The following is a 27,950-nucleotide window of genomic DNA, read 5'->3' as shown; positions in this document are numbered from 1 at the left end:
GACAAGCATGGGTTACTGAAGATCAATTCTAACCCGGACCTTCACGGGTCTGTGTAAATGACATTCTCAAAGTGTTGAATTAATGTTGAATAAAAAATGTGAGTGTTTGAGTGAAATATTTTTGTAGCGTATAAAAGGTTTTTTAAAAATGATAGATTCTTGCTTGGTTAGTATTAAGTGATAAAAATATTAGACTCTACCTTCTCCTAACGGCCTCAGTCAGGTATGGGCGTCAAATGATGATATGGGGCAAGATATGGAAAAGGGAGGGTGATATTCTCAACATATACACCTGCCAATTCATTTTCTAAAAAATACATTCAACTTGGACCCCTCTTTAGAAATTTATGCCCATTTAAACAGTAAAATGCCAGGTGATCTTCAGAATCCACAGCAGCTTATTTTTGCTTTGATCATGCTGAAAGTTGGTCTGTCCCGCTACTCCTACGATGAAAGACTCTTCCGGTCACGTGACCCGTCGTCAGTGCAGGTGTCTGATCCTGTTGTCTGAACTAAAGCAAACGGCCATCTGATATTGCTAGATCCGTCGTGTGTCCATTCACCACAACCTGAGACAGAGCGATGAACATAGCATCAAGAACACATGCAAATCAGTGCTCACCTTTCTTATAACCATATTTGTGTGACATCTAATTATATACAAAAACGTGTAATTTCATTTGCTAATCTGTAACAAGGTGAGCTAACCATAGCAACTAACAGATACAGCCATTCCTGGCATAGTCTGCCTCACAGTCCCAGAACCACATTATTTCCCTTCCCTTTCTGTTATGCTAAAGCCCTAAATGATGCAAGTCTAGATTTCCTAAGGGTCTCCCATCTCTCTTGGGCTCCTTTCAATTTAAAAAGACATAGTTGTTCCTATCAAAAGTATGTATATTCAGGGACTATAGTCTGTTTCAAATCGCTATTATTGGTTTGTATTACAAGGGGTACGCGCAGTAGTTGGAACAGTGAAACAAATGCACGTGCGGTACGTGATGAGCGTTAACCTAGACGACCGTAGAAACCAACCACGCTTGTTCTCGAGGTTTCATTTAATGTGCATACCCCCTTGTAATACAAACCAATAATAGCGATTTGAACCTATGATCGTTTGTTAAACAACTTTTATCCTAAGTTGAATAAAATTCTGAGATTTTAATGTTCAATTGGCAAGGTAAAGTTATGAGGATTCGCAATCAAAATTTCACTTTATTTGATTTACTGTTTAGTTTAAAGTGTGAAATTCATCGGTACGTTTTCACTGCAAACGGACTATAAGCGTTAGCCTATTCCCTAGCGTTAGGAGATCTGTGAGTTACATACCAGTTGTCACTTGAACTACATATACCTAACATAACATAACGGTAAACTGGGGCTGTCCCTGCACTGCGAATGTTCTTGGTGCCAAAGCTCAAGAAACTCATCGATATGCTTTCACGTAGCAGACAAGTAGACAATTCAACATACGCGATCTTTTGTGTCGTCACTTGGGTTGATCGACGAAGGAGTTTTCCTCATCTCCACGCGCACCTCCTCTGAGTTGTCTCCCTTGGTCTCAGCTACCTGACATAGAGGACTGAGGGCGACATACCAGGGCGACAGATAACGGGCTTCTACCGGGCGTTTCCTGGTTCCACCTGCAACAGAAGACATCTGTAACTAGCTATCACATACCTTACGCAATATCTAGGAAAAATAACCTTGTTTTGAGTACCACCTGTAGCTGAAACCAATCAAAGAGGCCTTGTATATGCTGCAGGCGACTCGTATTTGGAAATGTTTCCGCTATTATAGGTGTGTAAGTGTGAGAATATTGCAGTAAGAATATCCAAGAAACGATTAGGAGTCATTATCAGTCTGATTTATGGCACTATTATAGCATTAGCTGTGCATAATGAGTGAGTGAGTGGATTGACTTATACGGCACTTTTAGCAATATTCCAGCAACATCACGGCGGGGACGCCAGAAAATGGGCTTCACTCATTGTATCCATGTGGGGAATCGAACCTGGGTCTTCGGCGTGACGAGCGAAGGTTTTAACCACTAGGCTACACAAACATTTAAGCTGAATTGGACGGGTAGTTAGAGGGATAGTCGCATATAGTGCATGGCAGGTAACCAAATGGATAGACATATAGAGAAAGACTGAGACAGACACGGGATAAAGATACAAGTATAGGGTTAAGAAGATCCATACAGGGAGGCACAGTGGAAATATAGACAGATTGGAGTTGAGAGTTGACAGGGGTTGACAAAGGTAGAGGCAGATGACGGTGAGAGACTCAGTGAATGAATGAGTGAGTATGGTTTTACGCCGCTTTTAGCAATATTCCAGCAATATCACACACATTGTAACCATGATCACCTTGATCAATACTAGTTGTACCGCCTCCACCTCATCTCACCCCAATTCCTCGGCTTCTCACTCACCTGTAGCACAGCTGACAGCTACGCCGACGACGACGCTCACTATCACCGCTAACGTACTGTACCACATGAAGGACAGGTTGTAGAAAAGGTCTAGACCATCACTAAAATTTAAATAAATCATTTTGTCTAACTGTTGGTCTCAAAAACCGATATCTTTTTTAAAATGTTATTTATATTTAGATAATAATATATAACTAACAACTAAAAGACCAGCAGAATATATGTCACAGTTGTATATACATACACACCCGGGCAAAAGAAAGCATACACTTGAAAATTGGATTTTAACATAAAATGACACACGTTGTGAAAACGTTATCAAGATGAAACAAACCCCGAAGCGTTTAAGGTCCACAACACAGATTTGATACCCGTATCAAATACATCAGCACCGAATAACCACTTGGTTGTTTCAATGCCACCTTCAAACAATGGGTGTATACTTTCTTTTCCCCTTTAGTTTACACAGCTTTTTGGTATTCTGACGTCTTAAATAAACCTTACAGCGGTGCGTTTTCCACTGCGATGGGGGTTGATGTTAAAATGGTTGTTACAGGCATAGTGACGTTCCCTGTCACTGTGCCGTTAACGCAGACGGGTGGTGGAGGGGCGTTAGCGTTCATCTGTAGGGTAGAGCCTATTGCTACCCAACAGGAAATGATCACGCTGGACAGAAAACCGGCGCCTGCTCCCTGGAAGAGAAAGATAACTCTGTCAAGCATTTGAACAACATAATAATAAAACTTTGGCATCTTAGAAAAGAACTACAGTTTGCTCTATCCCCATGTATAGTATAATAAAGTAAAACTACTTCATTACACTATACATGGGGGCAGAGGGAACTGTATTTCTTAAATATTGCAACATATGAACATCAATATTCCTCAATAATGTTCGACCGCCTCCGTGGTGTAGTGGTTAGAGCGTCCGCCAGGAGAGCGGAAGGTCGCGGGTTCGATCCCCGACCGCGTCATACCAAAAGACGTTAAAATATGGTACTTGTTGGTCCCTGTCTGGCGCTCGGCATTAATGGGTACAACAAGGACTGGTCGGCTCGGAGTCAGTATACTGTGTCTGAGTGGGGTATTCATGCTTCATGTATCTCAGTGGGCTAGCACTATAAACCCAGCCTAAGTCTGGGCTAGTACAAGCAGGCGCACATACACATACACATACACACGCATGCACGTCGTCATATGAGCGAAATGTTCTCAAGCACGACGTAAAAACCCACTTTCACCTCACCTCACCTCAATAATGTTCACCTCAGTGTTGAACCTATCTCACTCACTCACTCACACATTCCTGAACGCCCCACGCAGATGGGCTGACGTTTGACCAACTCACCCAGGAGTTTGTACAGGGGAGGAACATGCCGAGGAGGAAGAGGCCAAGAAGAGGTCCCCAAATATCCCCAGTATACTGAGTGAGATCTGCAGCACCAGGCTGTTCAGGGCGCCGGCTAGAAGGGCAAGGCCAATGATGATGGCGCCGAATACAAGCGCTGTAAACAACAAACACAATATCAAAGGTAAACACGTTGAAAAACACAGAAACAAATCCATATGTGGATGATCTAAAAGGAATAGTATAAGAACGGAATCAAACCATTCTTAAATTGCATATATGCTATATTTAGTCTGAAATAGTTTACGAAGACCAATCACTTCAGGGGCGGATACAGCTTTTTGAGAAAGTGGGGGTGCACACTATTGAGAAAAGGAGGGGTGCACACTTCATTTTCGCCCGAGTTTCAATGGTCATTTAACAAACTTTCAGCACAAAAGGGGGGGCTGGACCCCTGCACCACCACCCACCACCCTCTGGATCCGCCTATGCACTTCCAATTACTTTATTTCTCTCGTGTTGGCATAGAAAAGAATTCAGAAGATTGAAAAAATAGGCTTCACGCATTGTACCCATGTGGGGAATCGAACCCGGGTCTTCGGCGTGACGAGCGAACACTTTAACCACTAGGCTACATGTCTGTGTCGTCTCAGACCTACCCAAAACCTTGGACAGTACGGATGCAGCCTTGCCGGGGACACTGCGTCCCGTCACTGCCAGGTGTGCTGGTTCCAGGACATCGGACAAAAACACCGCCGCCAGTGCATTCACACCGGAGGACACCGTACTGAAGCGATATCAAGTTGTCAAACCATAAAATGTGTTCCTCTTCATCATACCAGCTTCTAAATGTCTTTTAAAGATGGAACATATGCTAGTAGTCAAATAGGTCTTCCTTGCGTGACACAGCTTCAATATTCGCGTTTTCCCCGACCATTATTGACAGAAATGGATAATTTTCACCCCTGAAATTATCTCATCTTCAGTTTAGTAATAATGTATAAGATTTTTAAAGTGAATTAATTTTAAATTATCTCCACTTCAGCTTAATTTAGTATTTTTATGTTGTAAAATGAATCACTGTTGGGGATATTGCTTTCAATTTGCTGCAAGCATGTTGAATCAGTACGTAATGGCGCAAAACTGAGTCTTGCAACGTGATAATTCTCATGACTGTCTGTATCAAGCTTTAAGAAGTGCTCAGTCAGTGGGTTTAAGTGTGTGATTTGTTCCTACCTGAGAGCTGCACTGAAGATACAGGCAACGAACAGACCGGGTAGACCATGGAACCCACCCAGGATGTCCATCACCAACAGAGGGATAATCTGAAACATCGTTACCATGCATCGGAATCCATAACCGCTGTCGTTTTGTCTTCTTCAAAACTATTATACTTTCCAGAGCCATAGGGTTAAACCTCGGCCGGGTGAAGAATTAAGTGACTTGAATTACCATTGAACCCACCACACCCAAAAAGGTCCCACCCCATCACGAGTAAAGAAATACCCTCAATCAGCCCCGCACCACCCGTCATCAGTCCAGCACCACCCCTCATCAGTCCAGCACCACCCCTCATCAGTCCAGCATCCCTCATCAGTCCAGCACCACCCCCCCTCATCAGTCCAGCACCACCTCTCATCCATCACCCTCATCAGTCCAGCATCACCCCTCATCAGTCCAGCACCACCCCTCATCAGTCCAGCCACCCCTCATCAGTCCAGCATCACCCCTCATCAGTCCAGCACCACCCCTCATCAGTCCAGCATCACCCCTCATCAGTCCAGCACCACCCCTCATCAGTCCAGCACCACCCCTCATCAGTCCAGCACCACCCTCATCAGTCCAGCACCACCCTCATCAGTCCAGCACCACCCCTCATCATCAGTCCAGCATCAACCCTCATCAGTCCAGCACCACCCGTCATCAGTCCAGCACCACCCTCATCAGTCCAGCACCACCCCTCATCAGTCCAGCATCACCCCTCATCAGTCCAGCACCACCCCTCATCAGTCCAGCACCACCCCTCATCAGTCCAGCACCACCCTCATCAGTCCAGCACCACCCCTCAGTATCAGTCCAGCACCACCCTCATCAGTCCAGCATCACCCCATCTCATCAGTCCAGCACCACCCCTCATCAGTCCAGCACCACCCCTCATCAGTCCAGCACCACCCCTCATCAGTCCAGCACTCCCCCAGTCCAGCACCACCCATCATCCAGCACCATCCCTCATCAGTCCAGCACCACCCCTCATCAGTCCAGCACCACCCCTCATCTGTCCAGCACCACCCCTCATCAGTCCAGCATCACCCCTCATCTGTCCAGCATCACCCCTCATCAGTCCAGCACCACCCCTCATCTGTCCAGCACCACCCGTCATCAGTCCAGCACCACCCCTCATCTGTCCAGCACCACCCACATCTGTCCAGCACCACCCCTGATCAGTCCAGCACCACCCCTCAACTGTCCAGCATCACCCGATCATCACATAACCACCACCTCTCATCAGCTGGGTCCCAATGAACCCTTAGCTCAGGGTACCGTACATAAAACTGCTCAGCACAACCATCCTCTTTCACACAGCACCGCCCTCATCTATCCCAGTATCGCCCTATTCTGAGCTCGACCCATCGTTATCCACTATGACCCATCTTCTTTTACACAGCACCACCCTAATCTACCCAGTTTCACCCTGTTAGGTGCTCAACCCGTCGTTATCCACTATAACCCATCCTCTTTTACACAGCACCACCCTCATCTACCCAGTATCACCCTATTCTGTGCTCAACCCGTCGTTATCCACTATATCCCATCCTCTTTTACACAGCACCACCCTAATCTACCCAGTATCACCCTATTAGGTGCTCAACCCGTCGTTATCCACTATAACCCATCCTCTTTTACACAGCACCACCCTAATCTACCCAGTATCTCCCTATTAGGTGCTCAACCCGTCGTTATCCACTATATCCCATCTTCTTTTACACAGCACCACCCTCATCTACCCAGTTTCACCCTATTCTGGTGCTCAACCCGTCGTTATCCACTATAACCCATCCTCTTTTACACAGCACCACCCTAATCTACCCAGTTTCACCCTATTAGCTGCTCAACCCGTCGTTATCCACTATAACCCATCCTCTTTTACACAGCACCACCCTCATCTACCCAGTATCTCCCTATTAGGTGCTCAACCCGTCGTTATCCACTATATCCCATCCTCTTTTACACAGCACCACCCTAATCTACCCAGGTTCACCCTATTAGATGCTCAACCCGTCATTATCCACTATAACCCATCCTCTTTTACACAGCACCACCCTAATCTACCCAGTTTCACCCTATTAGCTGCTCAACCCGTCGTTATCCACTATAACCCATCCTCTTTTACACAGCACCACCCTAATCTACCCAGTTTCACCCTATTAGATGCTCAACCCGTCGTTAACCACCCATATCCCATCCTCTTTTGGCGTCGTTAACCACTATATCCCATCCTCTTTTACACAGCACCACCCTCATCTACCCAGTTTCACCTTATTCTGTGCTCAACCCGTCGTTATCCACTATAACCCATCCTCTTTTACACAGCACCACTCTAATCTACCCAGTTTCTCCCTATTAGTGCTCAACCCGTCGTTATCCACTATAACCCATCCTCTTTTACACAGCACCACCCTCATCTACCCAGTTTCACCCTATTAGGTGCTCAACCCGTCATTATCCGCTATAACCCATCCTCTTTTACACAACACCACCCTCATCTACCCAGTATCTCCCTATTAGGTGCTCAACCCGTCGTTATCTACCATACCCCATCACCTGGTCAGCACCCCACCTTCCCCAATACCTGGTCTGGCTTCTCCACACGGCACGTGGTTACAGGGTCATCGTCGTAGTATTTGGCGTGGACAACGAGGCCTAGGAACACCATGAGAGACGTTAGAACCAGCGCCGCCGGCAGGTTGAGATACAGGGCTCTGAAGAGTTGAGACATTGCAGCAATATCATTTCTGTCACACTTTGTGATGAAAAACAGTGTACAACCAACAATTTAAACTGCCGAGCAACACAAAGTATTGAAAATAGGAAATACACCACCCTCCGATGACCATTTCTAATTTAGCCACCATCAAATATGGATGAACGGTTTCTTTTGCCTGGCAATGCATTTCAGGCAATACTCGACCCTACAACCGTCGATCGCGATCCAGAATCACACGTACCCTTCTCTCGCCTAAGAGCCGTGAAGATCCGGGTTAGAATAGGTCTTCAGCAACCCATGCTTACCACAAAAGGCGACTATACTTGTCGTAAGAGGCGACTAACGGGATCTGGTGGTCAGGCTCGCTGGTTTGGTTGACACATGTCATCAGTTCCCAATTGCGCAGATCGATGCTCATGCTGTTGATCACTGGATTGTCTAGTCCAGACTTGATTATTTACAGACCGCCGCCATATAGCTGGAATATTGCTGAGTGTGGCGTAAAACTAAACTTACTCACTCTCTCGCCTAAGAGGCAAGTTACAAGGTGAAAATGTATCTTTGGCATTATCCTAATGGTTAAAGCGTTGGCTCGTCACGCCGAAGACCCGTTGTTTCTGTCAACAAGCCCATTTTGGTGTGATAGAGATCTCGAAAACTTCAGTCACCGAATATGTTGTACAAGCTGTCATGAGATCGTATAGTATGTTGTACTGTCATGACGTATGGTACTCAGGATCCTCTACTGGTATCCTCCGAGGTAAGTACACCGAGCAGAAGGCACCCTACCGAATGCTCTCTATTTCCATAGCGTACTGAGAAGTAGGTATATAGTACTAAACGCACCCTTCTAAAGGATCACTGATTTCATGGCGTGCTCAGATGTAGCTATACATTACTGAAGACACACTTCCTAGGAATTTCTACAGCCATGGCGCGATCAGAAGTATATAGTACTAAACGCACCCTTCCAAAGGATCTCAGATGTAGGTATACTAATTTAAAGGCACCCTCCCAAAGGATCTCTACTGCCATGACGTAAACTTACATCTGTGCCCGCTTCGTAGAGCTCATGCTAAGGTACCGCTGGATCATGGCTTGGCTGGACCCGTAGATGGTCAGGGAGGAGAAGAAGCCCCCCACGATCAGGGACCAGAAGGTGTAGCGCACGAAGGGACTCGGGTCGAAGCTGCCAGACACAACCACAACACAAATAGCTTTGGAAACTGAAGGGGAGAAAATCAATTATAATTTTAAAAAACGGCTTCCAAGAAAATAACCCGAAAAAGATTTTGTTTTGTTTGTGGACCTGTCAAATAGCCCAAACCAAGAATCCATTAGCAAGTACCTAAACAACGAGAAAGAGGTCCCGTTGCACTAATAATGAGTGAGTGAGTGATTTCTACTTAACGCCGCATTGAGCAGTCATATAACGGCGTGTCAGCTTGATGTTGGAGAAACCCCCGATGAAGAGCAGTGCTATAGTGCAAAAATAGTAGGTCAAACCGGGATTCCGAACAACGATCACTGGCTCGTGACACGCCTAAGGGACGTAACTCCCACCGATGTTCGACTACTACATCGGTACTTATTCATGAAAACATTTTTTATTTTATGAAATATAAACTGAATTCTCGCTGTTGTAAGTGATAGTTTAGAACTGGTTTGATTTCAGGGTAATGCTCTTGTTTTGTTGTTTTCGTTGTTACGTTTTGTTTTGTTTTGTTTTGTTCTTTGTTTTATTTTATTTTTGGTTCTTGTTGGGGTTTTTTTTATTGGTTTTTTGGTTGTTGATGTTTTTTTATTTGTTTTGGGGGTTTTTGTGTGTTCTTGGGTTGTTGTTTTTTTGGGGGTGTTTTTGTTTGTTTTGGTTTTGGTTTGGGGGTTTTCGGGGGTTGGGGGTTGGGGTTGGGAAGAGTGATTTGGGGTTGTTTCTGTTTTGTTCCTTTTATGGTCAACAAATACAATTCCGTGATGTTTCTTCCTACTTTGGTCGGTGGCGCTGTAGGTATTATTTCAGAGCCATTACTGGTTTACTGCGTGACTTATCGTATCCACAATGCGCAGCAGATAATCCGAGCTTCAAATGAAAATCCTTTGAGCCCTCATAAAGTTTATTCCTTCAAAAGATCGCAGTAATCACATATCCGTACTTGTTGACACACGGTAAACTTGTCACCATTCTCATGATCGCGCGACAGGATTTTCCTGAAACAAACGTTTCAGTCTGGACTTTGTGCATACACAATATCTGAGTCTACTTATAAATCAACTAGATTAATAAACAAATCAAAGAAATACTTCAGTTCTGGCTTCGCGTGTTAACCGTTAAGTTTTTTTCTCATGACCCAGCCGTCCTCACAATTAATCCCGGCCATATTTCTATACATATCTAACCACTGTTAACAAACCTATATTTCGTGTGTTCTGCGTAGATTTCGAACGTTAAGACTCGCACAGAAACATTGCCGCGGCCACTACAACTAGGCTACAGATATGACCAAAAGAGATCACATTGTCCTTAGGATTCAGGTATACTTTTTAAAAATATGGCCGACGAAAGAACTATAACCAAGCAATATAATTCATCCTAACCACGTTGTTAGTCAGTTGTTTGGGGTTTATTCTTTCTTTTTTGAGGTTTGGGGGATGGGGAGGGGTGGTTTAGTAACGACCAACATTACAACAGGTAAGTAAAACAGTAAGCGTTCACAACTTAAGGCACTGGTAACATGTTATGTTTTTATCATATTGTATACTTAAGAAACACATCGCGCTTCCTTTATTCTTCAAAATGTATTGTTGTTTAAATTGAATGAAGTTAGACCAAAATGGACTTTAGAAAGTGTTTTTCGTTAGAAAACTAGAATAAATACCGGCAAAATACAATCAAAGTGATAACTACGTAAAATTCACGTAACTAGTTATTTGACTGAAATTGCTTTGCGATGGTGTAGTTGCCTCCTGTCGCTTCTGGGGAGGTTATTTAACTTAAATATTGGGGCGATGTTGTAATTGCCTCCTGTCGCTTCTGGGGAGGTTATTTAACTTAAATATTGGGACGATGTTGCAATTGCCTCCTGTCGCTTCTGGGGAGGTTATTTAACTTAAATATTGGGACGATGTTGTTGTTGCCTCTTAGGTTATTTGAGTTACTGCAGTTGCCACTTGGGGCCGACCAAACAGGTACCGAGAATGTTGGAAAATAATAATGTATCATCGAGTATAACCCACAAAACTAACTCGCTCACTGGTAGGTGTTGTGGTTCTCCAATAAACGCTATCACTCCTCCAGGTTTACCCTCATCGTGGATCGCTGCTTATAATTGCAATCGTTAATTTATCAAGTGCCGTCATATTGCGGGAATGTTAGTTTATATGGCGTTAAACAGCATACAGTTAATGGAAAACATTGTATGTTTTGAAACGCTGACTGCACAAAGTTCAATCAGACAATGCAATATCAATGCCGTACTTGTCCAGTTGGAGCTTGTCCGCTTCCTTCGCTACCGCCATGATGTTGTCCCAGCCGCCGACCTCGATAGATCCCCGGATGATGATGGCGAGGAGACCGGCAAAGATTATCACCATCTGGAGCGTGTCTGTCCACATCACAGCCTTCAGGCCTCCCTGTCGACAGCGACGACGACTACAGTGAATAACGTTTGTACAAATTTCTTGATTCAGTGAGATACGTATTTCGTAATCTTACACTGAACTGCGTTATCGAACCCCACGTATTTCGTAATCTTACACGAACTGGGTTATCGAACCCCACGTATTTCGTAATCTTACACGAACTGCATTATCGAAACCCACGTATTTCGTAATCTTACACGAACTGCATTATCGAAACCCACGTATTTCGTAATCTTACACGAACTGCATTATCGAAACCCACGTATTTCCTAATCTTAATCTCACGAACTGCATTATCGAAACCCTATTTCCAATTTCTTACACTCTGCATTATCGAAACCCACGTATTTCGTAATCTTACACTAACTGCATTATCGAAACCCACGTATTTCGTAATCTTACACGAACTGCATTATCGAAACCCACGTATTTCGTAATCTTACACGAACTGCATTATCGAAACCCACGTATTTCGTAATCTTACACGAACTGCATTATCGAAACCCACGTATTTCATAATCTTACACGAACTGCATTATCGAAACCCACGTATTTCGTAATCTTACACGAACTGCATTATCGAAACCCACGTATTTCGTAATCTTATACGAACTGCATTATCAAACCCCACGTATTTCGTAATCTTACACGAAAAGCATGTTGATATTTTATTAAAGTTTCTTATTCTTTGTGAAGAATAAATAATAAACTACAGCTTACAGCTGTCTCGAGATACGAACTTGGTCCCTTTGCATACCTTATTATTTGTCGGATAACTCGAAGCATTTACGTAGGTCCCTCCAACTTCGACACAACGTTGTTTGACTGCATAAAGTCAACGTAGTGTATGTAAAGTCTTGTCCTACGTCAACTGTAGTGATATCTGCCTGTGTTACCTGACCGAGTCGCTGGTGGTTTGTTTGTTGTTCAATGCCGCACTCATAATTGCGCTGGTTGTTAGACCTTGTTAGTCTGATGTATTAATTTCAGGTTCGTGTGATTTGAGTGAGTGAGTGAGTGAGTGAGTTTAGTTTAAATCCATTTTTACCAATATTCCTGCAATAACTCTCTAGAAATGGGCTTCACACATTGTACCCATGTGAGAAACCGAACCCGGGTCTTCGTCTTGACGAACAAACGCTTTACCCACTAGGCTACCCTATCACTCTTCTTGTGATTTGAGGCCGCCTCCGTGGTGTAGTGGTTAGAGCGTCCGCCCGGAGAGCGGAAGGTCGCGGGTTCGATCCCCGACCGCGTCATACCAAAAGACGTTAAAATATGGTACTTGTTGGTCCCTCCCTGGCGCTCGGCATTAATGGGTACAACAAGGACTGGTCGGCTCGGAGTCAGTATAATGTGTCTGAGTGGGGTATTCATGCTTCACTGCGGCATGGTATCTCAGTGGGCTAGCACTATAAAACCAGCTTCAGTCTGGGCTAGTACAAGCAGCCGCACATACACATACACACGCATGCACGTCGTCATATGAGCGAAATATTCTCAAGCACGACGTTAAACCCAATTTCACCTCACCTCACCTCTTGTGATTTGAGGAATTGTTTGACAAATGATGTAAGGGATACATAACCCATCTCTCTTCAACTTACGACGGCAGTGTAGAAGGTGCAGACAACTCCGACGACAACGATTGATACCTCCGTGGACACGTCCATCACTACAACATTGTGAGATATATGTTTACAATGAATCAATTCAAGTCTGTTTATCTCACTAATGTCACATACACTGAAGATATTGTTGAAACTACAATACTACAACTGACCTTGACTGACGGCGAGCGCAGGTGCGTACAGTGTGATGGCCATATTAAACAGCTGAAACAAGAAGGGAAAGGAGGATTGCATGACTTTTCATAACGACGTCCCGTCCCAACCTTTGCCAAGCTTTAACTTACATTGCGGTCCTCTCAATTTATAAACTGACGTACAAAAGAAAGTATACACCTGATGCTTTGTTAAAACGTTTTCCTAAAAACAGCGTAATATTTAGAAAAGTGTTTTGATTGTGACTCACAAGTCACAAACATTGTGTACGTGTTGCAATAACACCATAGCTATCGTACCCAGTTGGAACATTTCTAGCAAAATATCTACGTTTTTTTAATAGTCTCAAAACACCAAGTGTGTACTTTCTTTTGTACATCAGTATATGTGACACAGAGATTGGTCCCCTCGCTAGATACTTAGAGTACGGATGGGAAGATATGTGTTGTTTTGTTTGTCGTTTAACGCCGAACTAAGCAATGTTCCAGCTATATGACGGCGGTATGTAAATAATCGAGTCTGGACCATACAATCCAGTGATCAACATCATAAGCATCGATCTACGTAATTGGGATTCGATGACGTGACAACCAGATCAGCGAACCCGACCACCCCGAGTCGCCTCTGACAACAAGCACGGGTTGAAGAAGAATTATAACCCGGATCTCCACATGTTGGAAGATGTTGGTAGGATCGATACGCAGAGTAGATTACGTTTCAGTTAATACATTGAGTGCATCAGTGAGAACAGGTACAGTGCACCAATTTGGTTACGAAGAGTTCCCCATTCAATACGTACTATACGAAGTGTTTATATGTAAAACACGACAGCGTGAATACTTAAGACAAGATCAATATATAGAGCGTACCTGATAGATTAGGTAGTGTACGACATAGAGGATACGTAGGACAAGGTTAATATATAGAGTGCGGCAGATAGGATACGTAGTGTACGACAGGGAGGTTACGCAAGGTGTGGATACCGGAGGTTATGGCAAGTTTGATAAATAGGGTGCGCCATATCGGATACGTTAGGTACGCCAGGATGGATAGAAAGGGTGAGTGAGATATATTTACGCAGAGCGCATCTTGGTGGATACGTATTGTGAATACGCAGTACGTCAGTGTAAACATGTAGAGCGAGGCAGAGACGATAGATGGGGTTCTGAGCGTTGGATAGTTAAACTGCATAGATACGTAGAGCACGATAGGGTTGATATAGTGAGTGCGAAGACTAGGATACGTTGGGCTCGAGAAAGGGAATACGTAGAGTACGGCAGGATCGATATATTGAGTAGAGTTGATAGGCTACGTGGGATTTCGAGAAAGAGGTTACGCTGGGTGTGTCAGAGTTGACACCTAAACGAAGGTGGGTGGATACTTTGGATTGAATGTTACGCTAGGGTGGATACGGAGAGATCGGTTGGGTGCAAATTACCATCTGTATCTGGAATAGGAGGCTGCCCATCACCCTCACGGCCTTGCTGAATCTCAGCTCCAAGTACTGTGGAAGACAAAACAAGCTACATGGTAACAGCACAGTAACCATGCTTTATTAAAATATATTGCTATACATTTTATACTCATGCCAATAATGGTTGTCACCCCCTTCAATTTTTTTAATTAGAGAGGGGGTGTGGGGTGTGGGGTGTGAGGTGTGTGTGGGGTTGGGGTTGGGAGGGGCTGACAACCTTTATTGGCATGAGTATATATAATCGTTTAACATCATGTATTTCTTTTGAAAATATACCTAGAAAATATTCAAACACTTACAGAATTTCCCCGAATCGACTGATTAACGAGTATTGGAACAAAATAAACGAACGTGATCAGTAAGAACAAGCCTCTAACAAGAGGAAAACCACCATTGTCATTACATGATGTGTTCACCACAAAACAATACGGGTGTCCCCTTTACAGGAGTTGGTAGTTTGGGGACGATTTGGGGAGGCAGTCGTAAGATACCATGGCATATTTGGTCCTAGATGACGCCCGTGTTTGAAAGGTTCAGTAAACTCTCCATGTGCCCGAATGACGACCTTGACCCTACAGCTCATCCCACCAGACATCCCGTCGGATCTGTTAAAGTGACAACTGCAATCACACTAGATGTAAAGCTGTTTCCAGACCTCTCCGGTTCTGTACAGGAGGTTCAAGTGACTGTAGACGACTCATCAATCTGGACCGATGACGTGCCAAGGCAGAGTCGTCACGGCGTTCTTCTTGGGGTAGACTGTCACTGAACAAGAACGCATGGGTCTGGCGTCATCATTTATAGATTCAGTTCTTGTGGCGAGTGGGAATTTGTCGAAATCAGTCTAAGTAAACTTAGGCTCAGTATTATTCGTTACACTGCTATACTGAGTCTAACAAAACCTTGTGGAAGGTCGCGTCCGGTAACCTTTTCAATTGACCAATCAGAACACAGCTTACCAAATCGCAAAAGTTGACATTCGCACATACCTTTTGAACTTTTACCTCGAAAACGTTTTTTACCCGAAAGATTCCGAATGCTATTTTTAGTACGATCGCTTCCGAGTGATGCACATGGAGCACGCCACAACTGTGAGTAAACAGTCGCTGAAAATAGCGTTTTGTCAGTATTCAAGGATGTCAGCTTGCGGAAATATTAGCTAATGATAACCATGTCAACAGAAACCCTAAAGCGTATATTCTGCAGGTCATATATCTGTGTTTTATGCGGGTTTTCATTTGTTGTGAGATCAGTGTTGGCGACCGGGGAAAAGTAAATCCATTTTGTAAGTCCCGCCGAGACCCTAAATAATAGCCGTTGTCTGATTGGTTAAATCCGTTCCGTCGTCTCGCGTTTGATTGGACGGTCATAGGTCGCTCAAAGGTTACCTGACGCGACCTTCTACTAAGGTTTGTTAGACTCAGTATAGCAGTGTAACGAATAATACTGAGCCTAAGTTTACTTAGACTGTTGTCGAAATAGGAGACAACGAGAGTTCCAGGTCAATTAGGATGTAAGGTTGACAGTACCTTGACAGTACCTTGACCACGTTCAGCTTGCAGTCGTCTGTAACACACACCAAAGTCATTACTTGGCATCCCCCGAGGCCTGTCCTTGGGTGTATAGACCATAATTCCTGCGCCCCGAACCTTCAGTCGTACATCTGTGACATGGTGAGGATTGAGTGAGTAACGTTTTACGCCGCTTTTAAGCAATATTCCAGCAATATAACGACAGGGGACACCAGACATCGGCCTCACACAATTGTATCCATGTGGGGAATCGAACCCGGGTCTTCAGCGTGATGAGAGAACGCTTTAACCACTAGGCTACCCTACCTCCCTTTGACATGGAGCAGGAACCCGCTTTCGTCCGGGCAATAGATGTTTCAGCCAGGTTCTCCGGTCTCAAGCTTGCCTTGCTGATCATCTGGTGCTGATCTCAAAGTAGTTAGTGTTTGAAGATTCTTGGGGACAACCCGTGAAGGTCCGGGTTAGAATGAGCCTTCAGTAACTCATGCTTGTCGTAAGAGGCGACTAATGGGATCAGGTGGTCAGGCTCGCTGACTTGGTTGACACATGTCATCGGTTCCCAATTGCGCAGATCGATGCTCATGCTGTTGATCACTGGATTGTCAGGTCCAGACTCGATTATTTACAGACCGCCGCCATATAGCTGGAATATTGCTGAGTGTGGCGTAAAACTACACTCACTCACTCACTCTTGGGGACACCACTAACTGGTTCCCTAAGGCTCCCGTGTGCATACAGTAATTATACCGAACACGCCTATGACGAACGGATACAAGGATCTGGTTTGGGTCCCCTCCACATGCTGTCGATGTTGGACGAAATGCGTATAAGGAACTACGGTTATTTCGACCTAAAATTGATAGTCCTTTTGAGTTCGCTATAGCCGTAGTTTACTGTATACTGGGACTGTCTATTATCGCGGCACGCGAAAACATCGGGAAAGCAGAAACACCACGCCCCTCATCGGCTGTTTACATATGCAAATTACGTAAAATATATTCATCGCTCTTGAAAAAGTCATTTATTTCATTGAAATGTCATGTCTAATTGCAGAAATAGTAAAGCATTCATCTTTCAGTAGGTTCTAGAAAACTTTGAAACTAGTATGACTCCTACTGCCATTACATCAAGCATGAATCAAAACTTACTTCGTCAAGAGTAATCCTGCGACAACTATAAGGTCATTTGCATATTTTCCGTGTTAAAATTAAACAGGAAGTGACGTATTATGCAACTTCACTCTACACACGGCAGCAATTTGTATGGTACGTTTTAAGGCGGAAAAACAATTTTTGTAACGTTATTGTTACCTTGTATCCAAATGAATAGAAGTTTCAGATGTTTGGGTTAAAAACATGATGATATTACTAATGTGAATAAAATTCCTAAATATTTTTTAATGATCAAACTATTTAGATTCGTTACTTGTCTTAGTAAACGTTTGACAGTGTCATCTGCTTGTACCGCGTGCCATAGAAAGAAAATGGCAATACCGCGATAATAGAGAGTTGCTTCAATTTCCGGGTCAAACGAGACAATCGGAATTGCCGCAATGGTATTAAACGAGCTGCGACAATGTGTCACATTATTTTTGACAGAAATGAAGATTAAACATCAGTCAACTGAAAATGTAGGATAAAAGTTGTTTAACAAACGATCATAGTTTCAAATCGCTATTATTGGTTTGTATTACAAGGGGGTATGCACATTAAATGAAACACCAAAAACAAGTATGGCTGGTCTTAGTTAACGCTCATCACGTACAGCACGTGCATTTGTTTCACTGTTCCATCTACTGCGCTTACCCCTTTGTAATACAAACCAATAATAGCGATTTGAATCTATGATCGTTTGTTAAACAACTTTTATCCTAAGTTGAATAAAATTCTGAGATTTAAATGTTCATTTGGCAAGGTAAAATTATGAGGATTCGCAATCTTAATTTCGCTTAATTTGATTTACTTTTTTGTTTAAAGTGAAATTCATCGGTACGTTTTCACTGCAAACAGACTATAGGTACGCTGTAAATGTTCAAGGTGTTTCGTTATGTACAGTGAGGTAGGGTACAGACCTTCTTCGAAAGTGGGTCTCTCGCCACGAAACAAACAGATTATGTGACAAATATAATCCATGTTTCAAATTTGCTAGCGTTATTCTAGTAATATACATAACAGAGGTTTGACAGAACCAACTACAATACAAATACCAGCCATTTGAAGTTGTTAGGTGCGGTGTATGCTCAGTAGTGACTGTTTGTTTGCAGTGTTGTCTCACTAAAGCTTTGTGCAGTAAAACACTCTCGAAATTTAATATGTTTCTCACGTTTCTGTGAGACCTGGTATATTGCCCTGAAGTCGGGGCTTTAAGATGAGACGTGGTAGACGGATAACGTTTAACGTTGTGCTCAAGATTATGTCTGTGCACGTGTTCGTTTGTATATGTATGCGCTCGCGCGTGTGCACGTTTGTCTGTACTGATGCCGCTCTCTTAGTACTAAAAATAGTACCGAATAGTTGAATATGAATACACACTCAAACATAGTTTACTGACGCCGATCAGACCAATTCTGGTTTTAACTTCTTACGTCATGCACCAGACAGGGTAACAACATATACCATCTTGTAACGTCACCTCTTTTGTTCTGACGCAACCAGGGACGGAACCGCTAACCTTCCGTTTTCCGTCAGACACTCGATCAACGCGACCACAAAGAGATCCTTCAGGGCTATATATATAATATTACACACACACACACACACACACAGAGAGAGAGAGAGAGAGAGAGAGAGAGAGAGAGAGTTAAGCACCCCCTGATATTTTTGATGAAATTACTCCCCCATTATCTGAAATAGTGATACAAGTATAATTATGGGAAGAGTAGAGTTTGCGCAAGACCATATAACCATTGATGAGTGACAATCGCGCTCGTGTCGTTTGTGGCATGCACGTGCAACATGCTACCCTCGAGGATCACACAAAGCAGTATGGCCCAACTGTATTTGCGGGTGTTTAACGTTGGCTGAAGCGGTCAATTCAAGCATATTCATTGAACATGGCACGGAGACTATTGTCAGTCGACACTAGGAATCAGATTATTGGTATGCATACCGCAGGAATGTCCTTTATGGCGATTGGACGAAATCTGGGCTACCATTACACCGTTGGTAGCCGTTTAGTCCGGAAACATGCGAAGACCGGAAGTGCAATGGACCGACCAAGGTATGGAAAGCATCCAGACACCTGATACGACATGCACGCCCTTCAGTACAAGTCCTCAGCTGAAAAGACTGGTTACCCAATTGGCCCATCAGCACCAGAACAGTCAGAAATCGTCTTAAAGCGGCATGAGTGAAGGCCAGAAGAGTCATTAAACGTCCTTTGTTGAGAGACCACCATAAACGTGCACGCTTGGCATGGTGCTTGGCCAGACGACACTGGAATCTGCGGACCTGGAGGAAAATCCATTGGTCGGACAAAAGCCGCTTCTTACTTCATGTTACTGATGGACGTACACGTGTTTGGATGCATAAGAACACAGCTTATACCCCCAGGAACATTCTGCCAACAGTTGCTTATTGAGGGGGATCTGTCATGGCGTGGGGATGCCCCTCTCACGATTGCCTCTCTCAGCTGGATTTGGTCACCATCAGGGGCAACTTAACGGGAGCTCAATTCATCCGGGACGTCCTACAGCCAGTCGTTGTCCCTCATTTCGATAACCATCCACTTTCTACACGACCTCAGTACATGGACGATAACGCCAGGTCGCATCGATCACGTGCCATAATGGATTACATGAGGACCAATGCAGTGACAACTGTACCCTGGCCAGCGTTAAGCTAAGGGGCAGGCACGGAACCCTCCAGTACAGAATTTACATCAGTCTGAGGCAGCTCTGCATGGTGAGTGGTTGTTATTGACCCGAGAACAGATCCGATGTCTGACTGGAGGCATGAGAAGTAGTGTGGAATGTATCATCCGGGTACGTGGCGGGTCCACCCGGTACTGATTAGTCTCACTCACTGAACACTAGTGTCTTCAAGGAACATTTTCATGTGACAATATCAATGTCAACACCCTTTCATTGACTTGCAGCTCCATACTTGGGGGGGGGCGGTTGTTTGGGGGTAAAAACAGTACCTGTGGTAACATGACGTAATCGCCATTACATTCTAACCACAGCTCACCGATGTTGCGTTTCTGTCTTGCCAGATGGTTGTTCTGTCAGATGGCATTTGAATGTCCGAGCATTTAGGGCTATTGCGGACCTGATATGTTTTGCCATTTGGCATTGTGAAAATATCAGGGGGTGCTTAACGTTTTTCTTTGTGTATATGACCCGTGAAGATCCGGGGTAGAATAGGTCTTCAGCAACCCATTCTTGTCATAAAAGGCGACTATGCTTGTCGTAAAAGGCGACTAACGGGGTCGGGTGGTCAGGCTCGCTGACTTGGTTGACACATGTCATCGGTTCCCAATTGCGCAGATCGATGCTCATGCTGTTGATCACTGGATTGTCTGCTCCAGACTCGAATATTTACACACCGCCGTAATACAGCCGGAATAGTGCGGCGTTAAACAACAAACAAGCATGGTGGAGGGGAATGCCACAAGACTAAGACCACTTTTCCTCCGATTGAGTTTTCAGCGAGTTTCTGCAGGGCGGTCGTGACGTCTAATCCAGTGCCCCAATAAAATGGCGTATTGACATTGGTGCTCATTGGCGTCATTGAAATGGGGCACTTCTGTCTGAGTCAATAATGTATTGAATACTAAAGCTAAACAAATACCGAACCAAGGCTATCCGGGGTTTTATTGCATCGATCATCGTCAGAGAAAAAGACTTGATTGTTCCTGTGTGTCAGCCCACAAGCTTACGTCATATTCTTGTTTTAGTGGACTTTGGGTTTCTGATCTAAAAAGGCAGAGATGTATATATCTGGCCTCTAATATCACATCTCGCATTTCTAAATATCCTTTTGCCCTTAAGTCCCCGTAAAACATAAATCACCGAATGTACGTATACCCCCTCATGAGAAACTTCACAATTCACAGGTCTACCCAGATCTACAGTCGATGATTCAGGGTGTTGTATACCAGTTAAAACAAATTTCCCGTACATCACTGAGTACCATAAATAGATGCAACCATACAACCCAGCAAGAGTCTGACGTCACAGGGCATTGTTTTTGGTAACAATGTTTCAGAAATTACGTCCAGCACTGTGGACATAGTCTGTCTCACAGTCCCTGAACCACATTATTTTCCCTACTACCTTTCCCTCCCTGCAATGCTAAAGCCGTAAATGAAGCAAGTCTAGATTCCGTCTCACAGTCCCTGAACCACATTATTTTCCCTACTACCTTTCCCTCCCTGCAATGCTAATCCACGTTCCAGAATCTCCCAACTCACTGGGGCTCCTTTTCAATTTAAATGGGTTGATTTGTTAAATTTGTCAAAATTATATATATTCAGGAACTAAGCCTTAGTCTACTGTGGACAGTGACATCATGGACATAAGCTAGACAACAGCTTCTCATACGAGACGGTTGTGGAAGACCAATGGGGTGGTATTCCAGATCTGAACAGAGGCAGTCACTACTTCATGTCTGGATTGATAATGGTATCAACGACACTTCCTTGTTTCAACATGTGTTGGACGGGAGACATGTTTAGTGAAAGTGGGGGCCAAGGCAGTGCTGGGGATGTAGGTTGTTCTGTTGGTCACACCTATTGGTCACACCTGTGAAACCGATGATCACAGGCATGAGGACGTCAGAAGGATAATGCTTGGGGGGCATTTTAGTGTTGTAACGTGTGACGTGCATGGGTATTACTATTAAGGTACGGGAAGACGTGAGGGTGATAACTTTGCCACTACACCAGTCTCCGTAGAAGGCCACTAGAGGAGAGTCCTGTGATCACTGTACGATGGGGGCATTTACTGCAGTCATGACGAAGGAAACCTGGACACATCTGACTCACTACTGACCTCCAGCCCTGTAACCCGAAACTCAGATGACGACGTCAAGCGTCCAAATCTAGACGTATAGCTGGACGCCGGTTCCTCACAATTCGTACAGTTGTCATTCGTAAGTCCAGATTCTGCGGACTTTCAAAGCTTGCTGATGAGCCAGACGGATATGATTATCTGACCGACTCGCCCATGTCCAGAACGTAGTCGGTCTCTGATGTTTCAAGTCTCATCGCACAGACCCGTGTGACAGTGTGGTTACGATGAACACCAAACAAACAGGATGCCCTCGTACTAAGCGAACTTCGCGCTAAGGAGATCATAACTACTCTCAAAACTTACCATAAACCTGCCAGAGTCGCAGCGCTAAGGTTACTTTGGACAAGTTGGGTGCTTTTAACCCAAAGTGCACAGTTTTGCCCCAATCCTGGCCTTAACCAGTTCTGGATGTAACGCCGGTGGGGCACATTATGTTCTGCAGTTCTGGATGTAAACTTTTCCAATGGTAGACCCCGCCGTCAGTTTCTGGAATACAGACCTAAACTCAGTCAGTCAGTCAGTCAGTTTACAAGCCGGGTTTTACCATCAGGAAAGAGCTTATTTCGGTTACAACGCTTGAACAATGTACTCTGTGTTTGAATTGTCTTAGTCCTACGTATACTGTGAATGTACGACGAATGTCTTACTGTGGGAATTTATGGATGCGGTGATAGGGATGCAAGCACACGTTCAGGGTCATCACGGGTCATCATTACAGTGACTCTACATGTAATTATCATCTACATGTAATTATCATCTTCATGTAATTATCATGTATGATTCTGAAAAATCAATGGCAGTTTATTTCACTATACATTATACAGTATATGTCTGGTGCATGTGCCCTTGACCCTTTCACTATCAAAGCGCCTTCCAGGAAATACATTTCTTTCACCACCAGAACGTCTCTTGTCCATGAGTTTGATATGAGCAGTCAGCAAGCATTATCCTTCTGAACGAGCATAGATTGCATTTCAAAATTAGGGCCGTTTGCGGATCAAGTAAACTTAGGCTCAGTATTATTCGTAGACTAAGGCTTAGTCTCTGAATATATATAATTTTGATAGTAACAAACAAGCCCATTTATATTGAAAAGGAGACCTAGGGAGACCAGAGATTCAGAACCTGAGGAAATCTAGGCTTTAGCACTGCAGATAGGGCTTGGCAGTAGGGAAATTAATGTGGTTCAGGGACTGTGAGACAGACTATATTATTCGTTACAATGCTATACTAAGTCTAACAAACCTTAGTAGAAGGTCGCGTCAGCTAACCTTTGAGCGACCTATGACCGTCCAATCAAACGCGAAACTGCCGAACGGATTTAACCAATCAGACATCGGCTGCTATTTTAGGGTTCGGCGGGACTTACAAAACGCCTTTTGGATTTTCTCTTCCCTGGTCGCTGACACTGATCGCTCAATAAACGAAAATCCACATAAAACACAGACATTTGACCTGCAGTATATACGCTTAGGGGTTTCTGATGACATGGTTACTATTAGCTTATATTTCCACAAGATGACATCCTGGAATATTGACAAAAACGCTTTGTTCAGCAACTGTTTACTCGCTGTTGTGAATAATGTGTCATCCATGTGTAACACTCGGAAGCGATCGTGCGGAAAATAGCATACAGAATCGTTCGAGTTTTCAAGGCAAAAGTTCAAACGGTATGTGCGAATGTTAACTTTCGCGATTTGGTAAGCTGTGTTCTGATTGGTCAGTTCAAAAGGTTACCTGACGCGACCTTCTACTAGGGTTTGTTAGACTCAGTATGGTTCATTCTCACTTAGCCAGAGTCTAACCAAAAAGGTCTTGTTAAGGCAACATCGCACTATGGCTAGGTGGGGTAGTCCCGTAAGTTCGACCTTTGGGTTAAGGTAAAAATCCTTTGATGTTTGATGTTGTGACAACGGCGTTTGTTCAAGGGATTAAGACACTGGTTTTCTACAAAATGTAAAATGCGTTCACTCAGGCAACGAAATTTGAATATGTGTACCAGCGGGTTGACATGTGTACCAGCGGGTTGACATGTGTACCAGCGGGTTGACATGTGTACCCGCGGGTTTAGTGACTGAGTTCACACAATTCATTAGTAGTGAGTTTTTCAATTTCTTACATAAACTTGCAAGCTATAAGAATGTTGGAACTGACAGTTTTCATCATCATTTCCTCAACTTCAGGTATGGCAAAAGCACAAAAAGTGTCTTCCTACTTCTCGTGGTGGAAGATATGTATATGTAACTGGCTATATGTTCATCGTGAACAAGGGGTAAAGGGGAGGAAGGATCTCGTGGATATGCATTCAGAAAGACTGCAGACCATCAGTCTCATATGTCTCAACGACATAATTTCCAACATACCTGGAGACCACAACCACATACCTGTACACGACGAAGTCAAGGTAAATCTTTTCGACTGTACCAAAAAATAACGATTATTTATTCATATTTATTGTTGCAACACTGACGATACCCGCACAAACAACGACCTCGACGATAATGCCAAGTTCTTGACTGCCCATTGTCTAGAATCAGTCGACCTTTAAAATATAGCCCAGCAAACCGACCCGTTTGTTTTTACACCAATCCAAAGGTACGGAGGTTATATCATACAACACAGTGACTAAATATCACAGGTGACCAAATACCACAGGGAACAAAATATAAAGCGCACCTTTTATTGTAGGGGATTATCTAGCTCCAGTGAACTGGGACCCTAAAACAAAAGGTGCTGGGTAAGTGAGAATGACCCATTACGGAACCTAACCACCAGCTAGGTGAGGGATGCGAGTATTAGCATTAGCCACTGGAACGTGATCCTTTGTTTAAGGGCTATAGTCTATATCTACAATGCGACACGATTTAGTATGCAAGTGTGTGTGCGTTTGTTTGTAATATGATAATTCGGTTTAAACATATTTATTCTTCAAAGGGTCAGATGAAAACTTAGATTGATTAGATCTTCTTGAAGTGATAATAAAGTTATGTACTGATTTGATAATGTCATGATTTAAAGATCTAGGTAATTCTTGGTTACCGTACAGAGCGTCATTTATGTTATATCCATGTTTGAAATAAAATAAATCGTTTCTTATAGCATCATAGTTCGGACACATAAAAATATAATGAAGGGTGTCCTCGAAGGCAGCACAACAAGTACATGATGGGTTATCGGATATAAATCTGCTTACTTTATGGCCATTTAAATCGCTGCATTCTAATCGGAGTTTGCAGTGGATTATTTGACAGAACCTGTTTCCAATGTTGATATCAAACCCAAATGAAGTATTACAATATGATGTAATCTTATACTTGAATTCACTCGGTGATTGTATAAGTCTGAGTTCTTCAAGCAAGAACTGGATAAAACGGATTTAGCAATTAAGTGACAGTTAATTTCTTAATGCGCCTTCTTTCTACAAGAGGTAAGAGATCCGTTTCTGAATATAATTTATTATGACTTGTTCCCCTTGTAGCCCCACATATTGTTCTAAGTGTATCAAACTAACTATTCCAGCATTGATGCCTGGCTAACTGTATTTATCCCAAATACAACTACAATAATCAAATAATGGCAGAATAAAGGATTTATACATAACGAATATTGACACCCTCAGTATAGCAGTGTAACGAATAATACTGAGCCTAAGTTTACTAAGACTGTTTCCGGGTGGATTTAATGAAAAGTAATTTAAGAAATCCTTGTCATGCAAGAAAATGTTTTGTTTTACTGCGTATTAAGATACTTGGGGAAGGCCATCATGCTATTGCGTGGTATTTAGGAAGGTAGCAGGGAGGTGAGTAGAGTATAGGAGATACAGCTATTTGTTTCTATCATAGAGGGGCAGTGTAATTTGATTGGACGGCTGTTCCAGGATCGTTCTATTTGATTGGGCGATTGTCATAGCCTCGGGGGTGGTGGGGTAGCCCAGTGGTTAAAGTGTTCGCCCGTCACGTCGAAGGCCCGGTAATGTATCTGGGGCACACCAGAAACATATGATTGTGGGTTCGAATCCGCATCGACCATGTTTTCAGAGCTACACATATAGTTGTCAGGAATGTAATATCATCTAATGTAACTAGTGGCGTCCAAGCACATGCAAACTGTGACGCAAATAGGGTTGCGCAACAAAGAGAAAATTACCAGTCTTCCTAAATTGCGCGCGAAGCTGGTAATTTTCTCTTTGTTGCGCAACCCTATTTGCGCTACAGTTTGCCTGTGGTCCAAGTTACTACATGCCTTGAATTCAAATAAAGTTTGACATCTTCAAGAACAGCGATAGACTAATCTAGCATATGGAACATTACTGAAGTTATTTAGACAATATAACTGGGCAAGCTCATGACTCGACTCACCATCAAATCAAGCTGTTGTATGATCGTGTTCTCGCCATAGATATCCAGCCTATGCTTATTTTTAGAATCTTGAAAACGGTAGCTGCTTGGTGAACATCATTATCGGTGACTTCATTGCTGTTGTCACTATTAATTATTGTACTTCATTATTGTATTTATACTGTCATTGTAATTTTCTGCTGCCCCTCTATTGTGTACTGCCATGGTAATTCCTGTCCTACAAATCTGTAATAGTGTGCAGCAACATGTGTAGCGCAACTGTCACCTTGACAGTAAAAAAATAATAAAATTTTCACTTGAAGTTCGAATAAATACCCTTTTGCCCTATGCGTTCATTTTAGCCAAAAGTATGAACATCATGTCAAAAGAACACGAAAATGCGAATGAAAACTAAAACAATTGTTTCCATAGCAAAATTAATGGTGAAAGTAAACGTTTTTCATAATAATGTAAACTTACATTTCCTGTGAGCCTATACATGGGCTGCTACCCTCACCTATAAAATCCTTTTCTAAGAAAAATACCTGGGCTATGAAAACTGCTCAAAAGAAGTTAAGGAATAATTTCATACTACTACAGGTGGCCTGTCATGGCATTACATATGTTAGCTATGGTAACATGAACGAAACCGGTCGTCCTCCATGCCTTATGAATATTATTCATGCGTAATAGAGTGCCTGTTTAAAACAGTGTTTGCAAACTAAGAACGACATGACATGAAGGGTAGGTGTGGTACGTGCACTGAATGAACGCTTCTTGACATGTTGTACATAGCAGCCCTTAAGTGGATGCGAGTACTAGCCAGAGCAATATAAAAGTGTATTATTGGTTTATAACTCACTACGTACCTCATAAGCACTGAAGACCTCGATCCCTCGGAATACAGGGAGTATGGCGTGCGCTATAACGGGGAAAGCCAAGAAACTGGAGAAGCAGATTAGCCAGTACATGGTACCGTTGTAGTAGATGTCAGTGGGGATGCCTAGCACCATAGTCGCTGACAACAACGTCGCCATGAGAGACAGCGTCACAGGGAGGATGGACATACTTCTTCCTCCCAGGAGAGATTCTGTCGTGTCCGCCTTTTTTCTGTCTTTCCATGCGTAAAACACACCAATAGCCGCAGACAGGAGAAGAGTCAGAACAAATATCACATAGTCTGCCCAGTGGAATGTGGCTTGCAGGTCGGACATCTTGTTTCGCAGACGACCAAACGGATCTGAAGCGTCCCAGTCCTAAAGTCAGATCACAACGGGAATCTTTGATGTTTGGGTTACCTGTCGCCTATTAGCCGTGTTGACAAAGTACGACCCCTCTACATCAGCGTTGTTATGATCAAACAACTCAAGTCGACAACTGCATTTACATAAAATCACACTTG

At 43.5% G+C, this 27,950-nt stretch overlaps 1 protein-coding gene across 1 annotated transcript; it reads right to left on the bottom strand.

Annotated features, from left to right (window-relative positions):
* Positions 1–5: 5 nt before the first annotated feature.
* LOC124259161 (sodium-coupled monocarboxylate transporter 1-like) lies at positions 6–27,919 on the bottom strand. Its single transcript, XM_046693257.1, is given in 15 exon segments — positions 6–569; positions 1,474–1,643; positions 2,438–2,538; positions 2,942–3,129; positions 3,785–3,849; positions 3,852–3,941; positions 4,444–4,571; positions 5,021–5,109; positions 7,635–7,764; positions 8,818–8,958; positions 11,245–11,399; positions 13,016–13,083; positions 13,192–13,243; positions 14,631–14,696; positions 27,418–27,919. Coding segments are annotated over 15 exon segments (1,845 nt in total). The 5' UTR covers positions 27,763–27,919; the 3' UTR covers positions 6–512.
* Positions 27,920–27,950: the final 31 nt, after the last annotated feature.

Source organism: Haliotis rubra, unplaced genomic scaffold, assembly GCF_003918875.1.
Source record: "Haliotis rubra isolate DU_JTF1 unplaced genomic scaffold, ASM391887v1 Scf710, whole genome shotgun sequence".
NCBI classification, from domain to species: domain Eukaryota; kingdom Metazoa; phylum Mollusca; class Gastropoda; order Lepetellida; family Haliotidae; genus Haliotis; species Haliotis rubra.
This window is presented reverse-complemented; position numbering and strand designations above follow the sequence as displayed.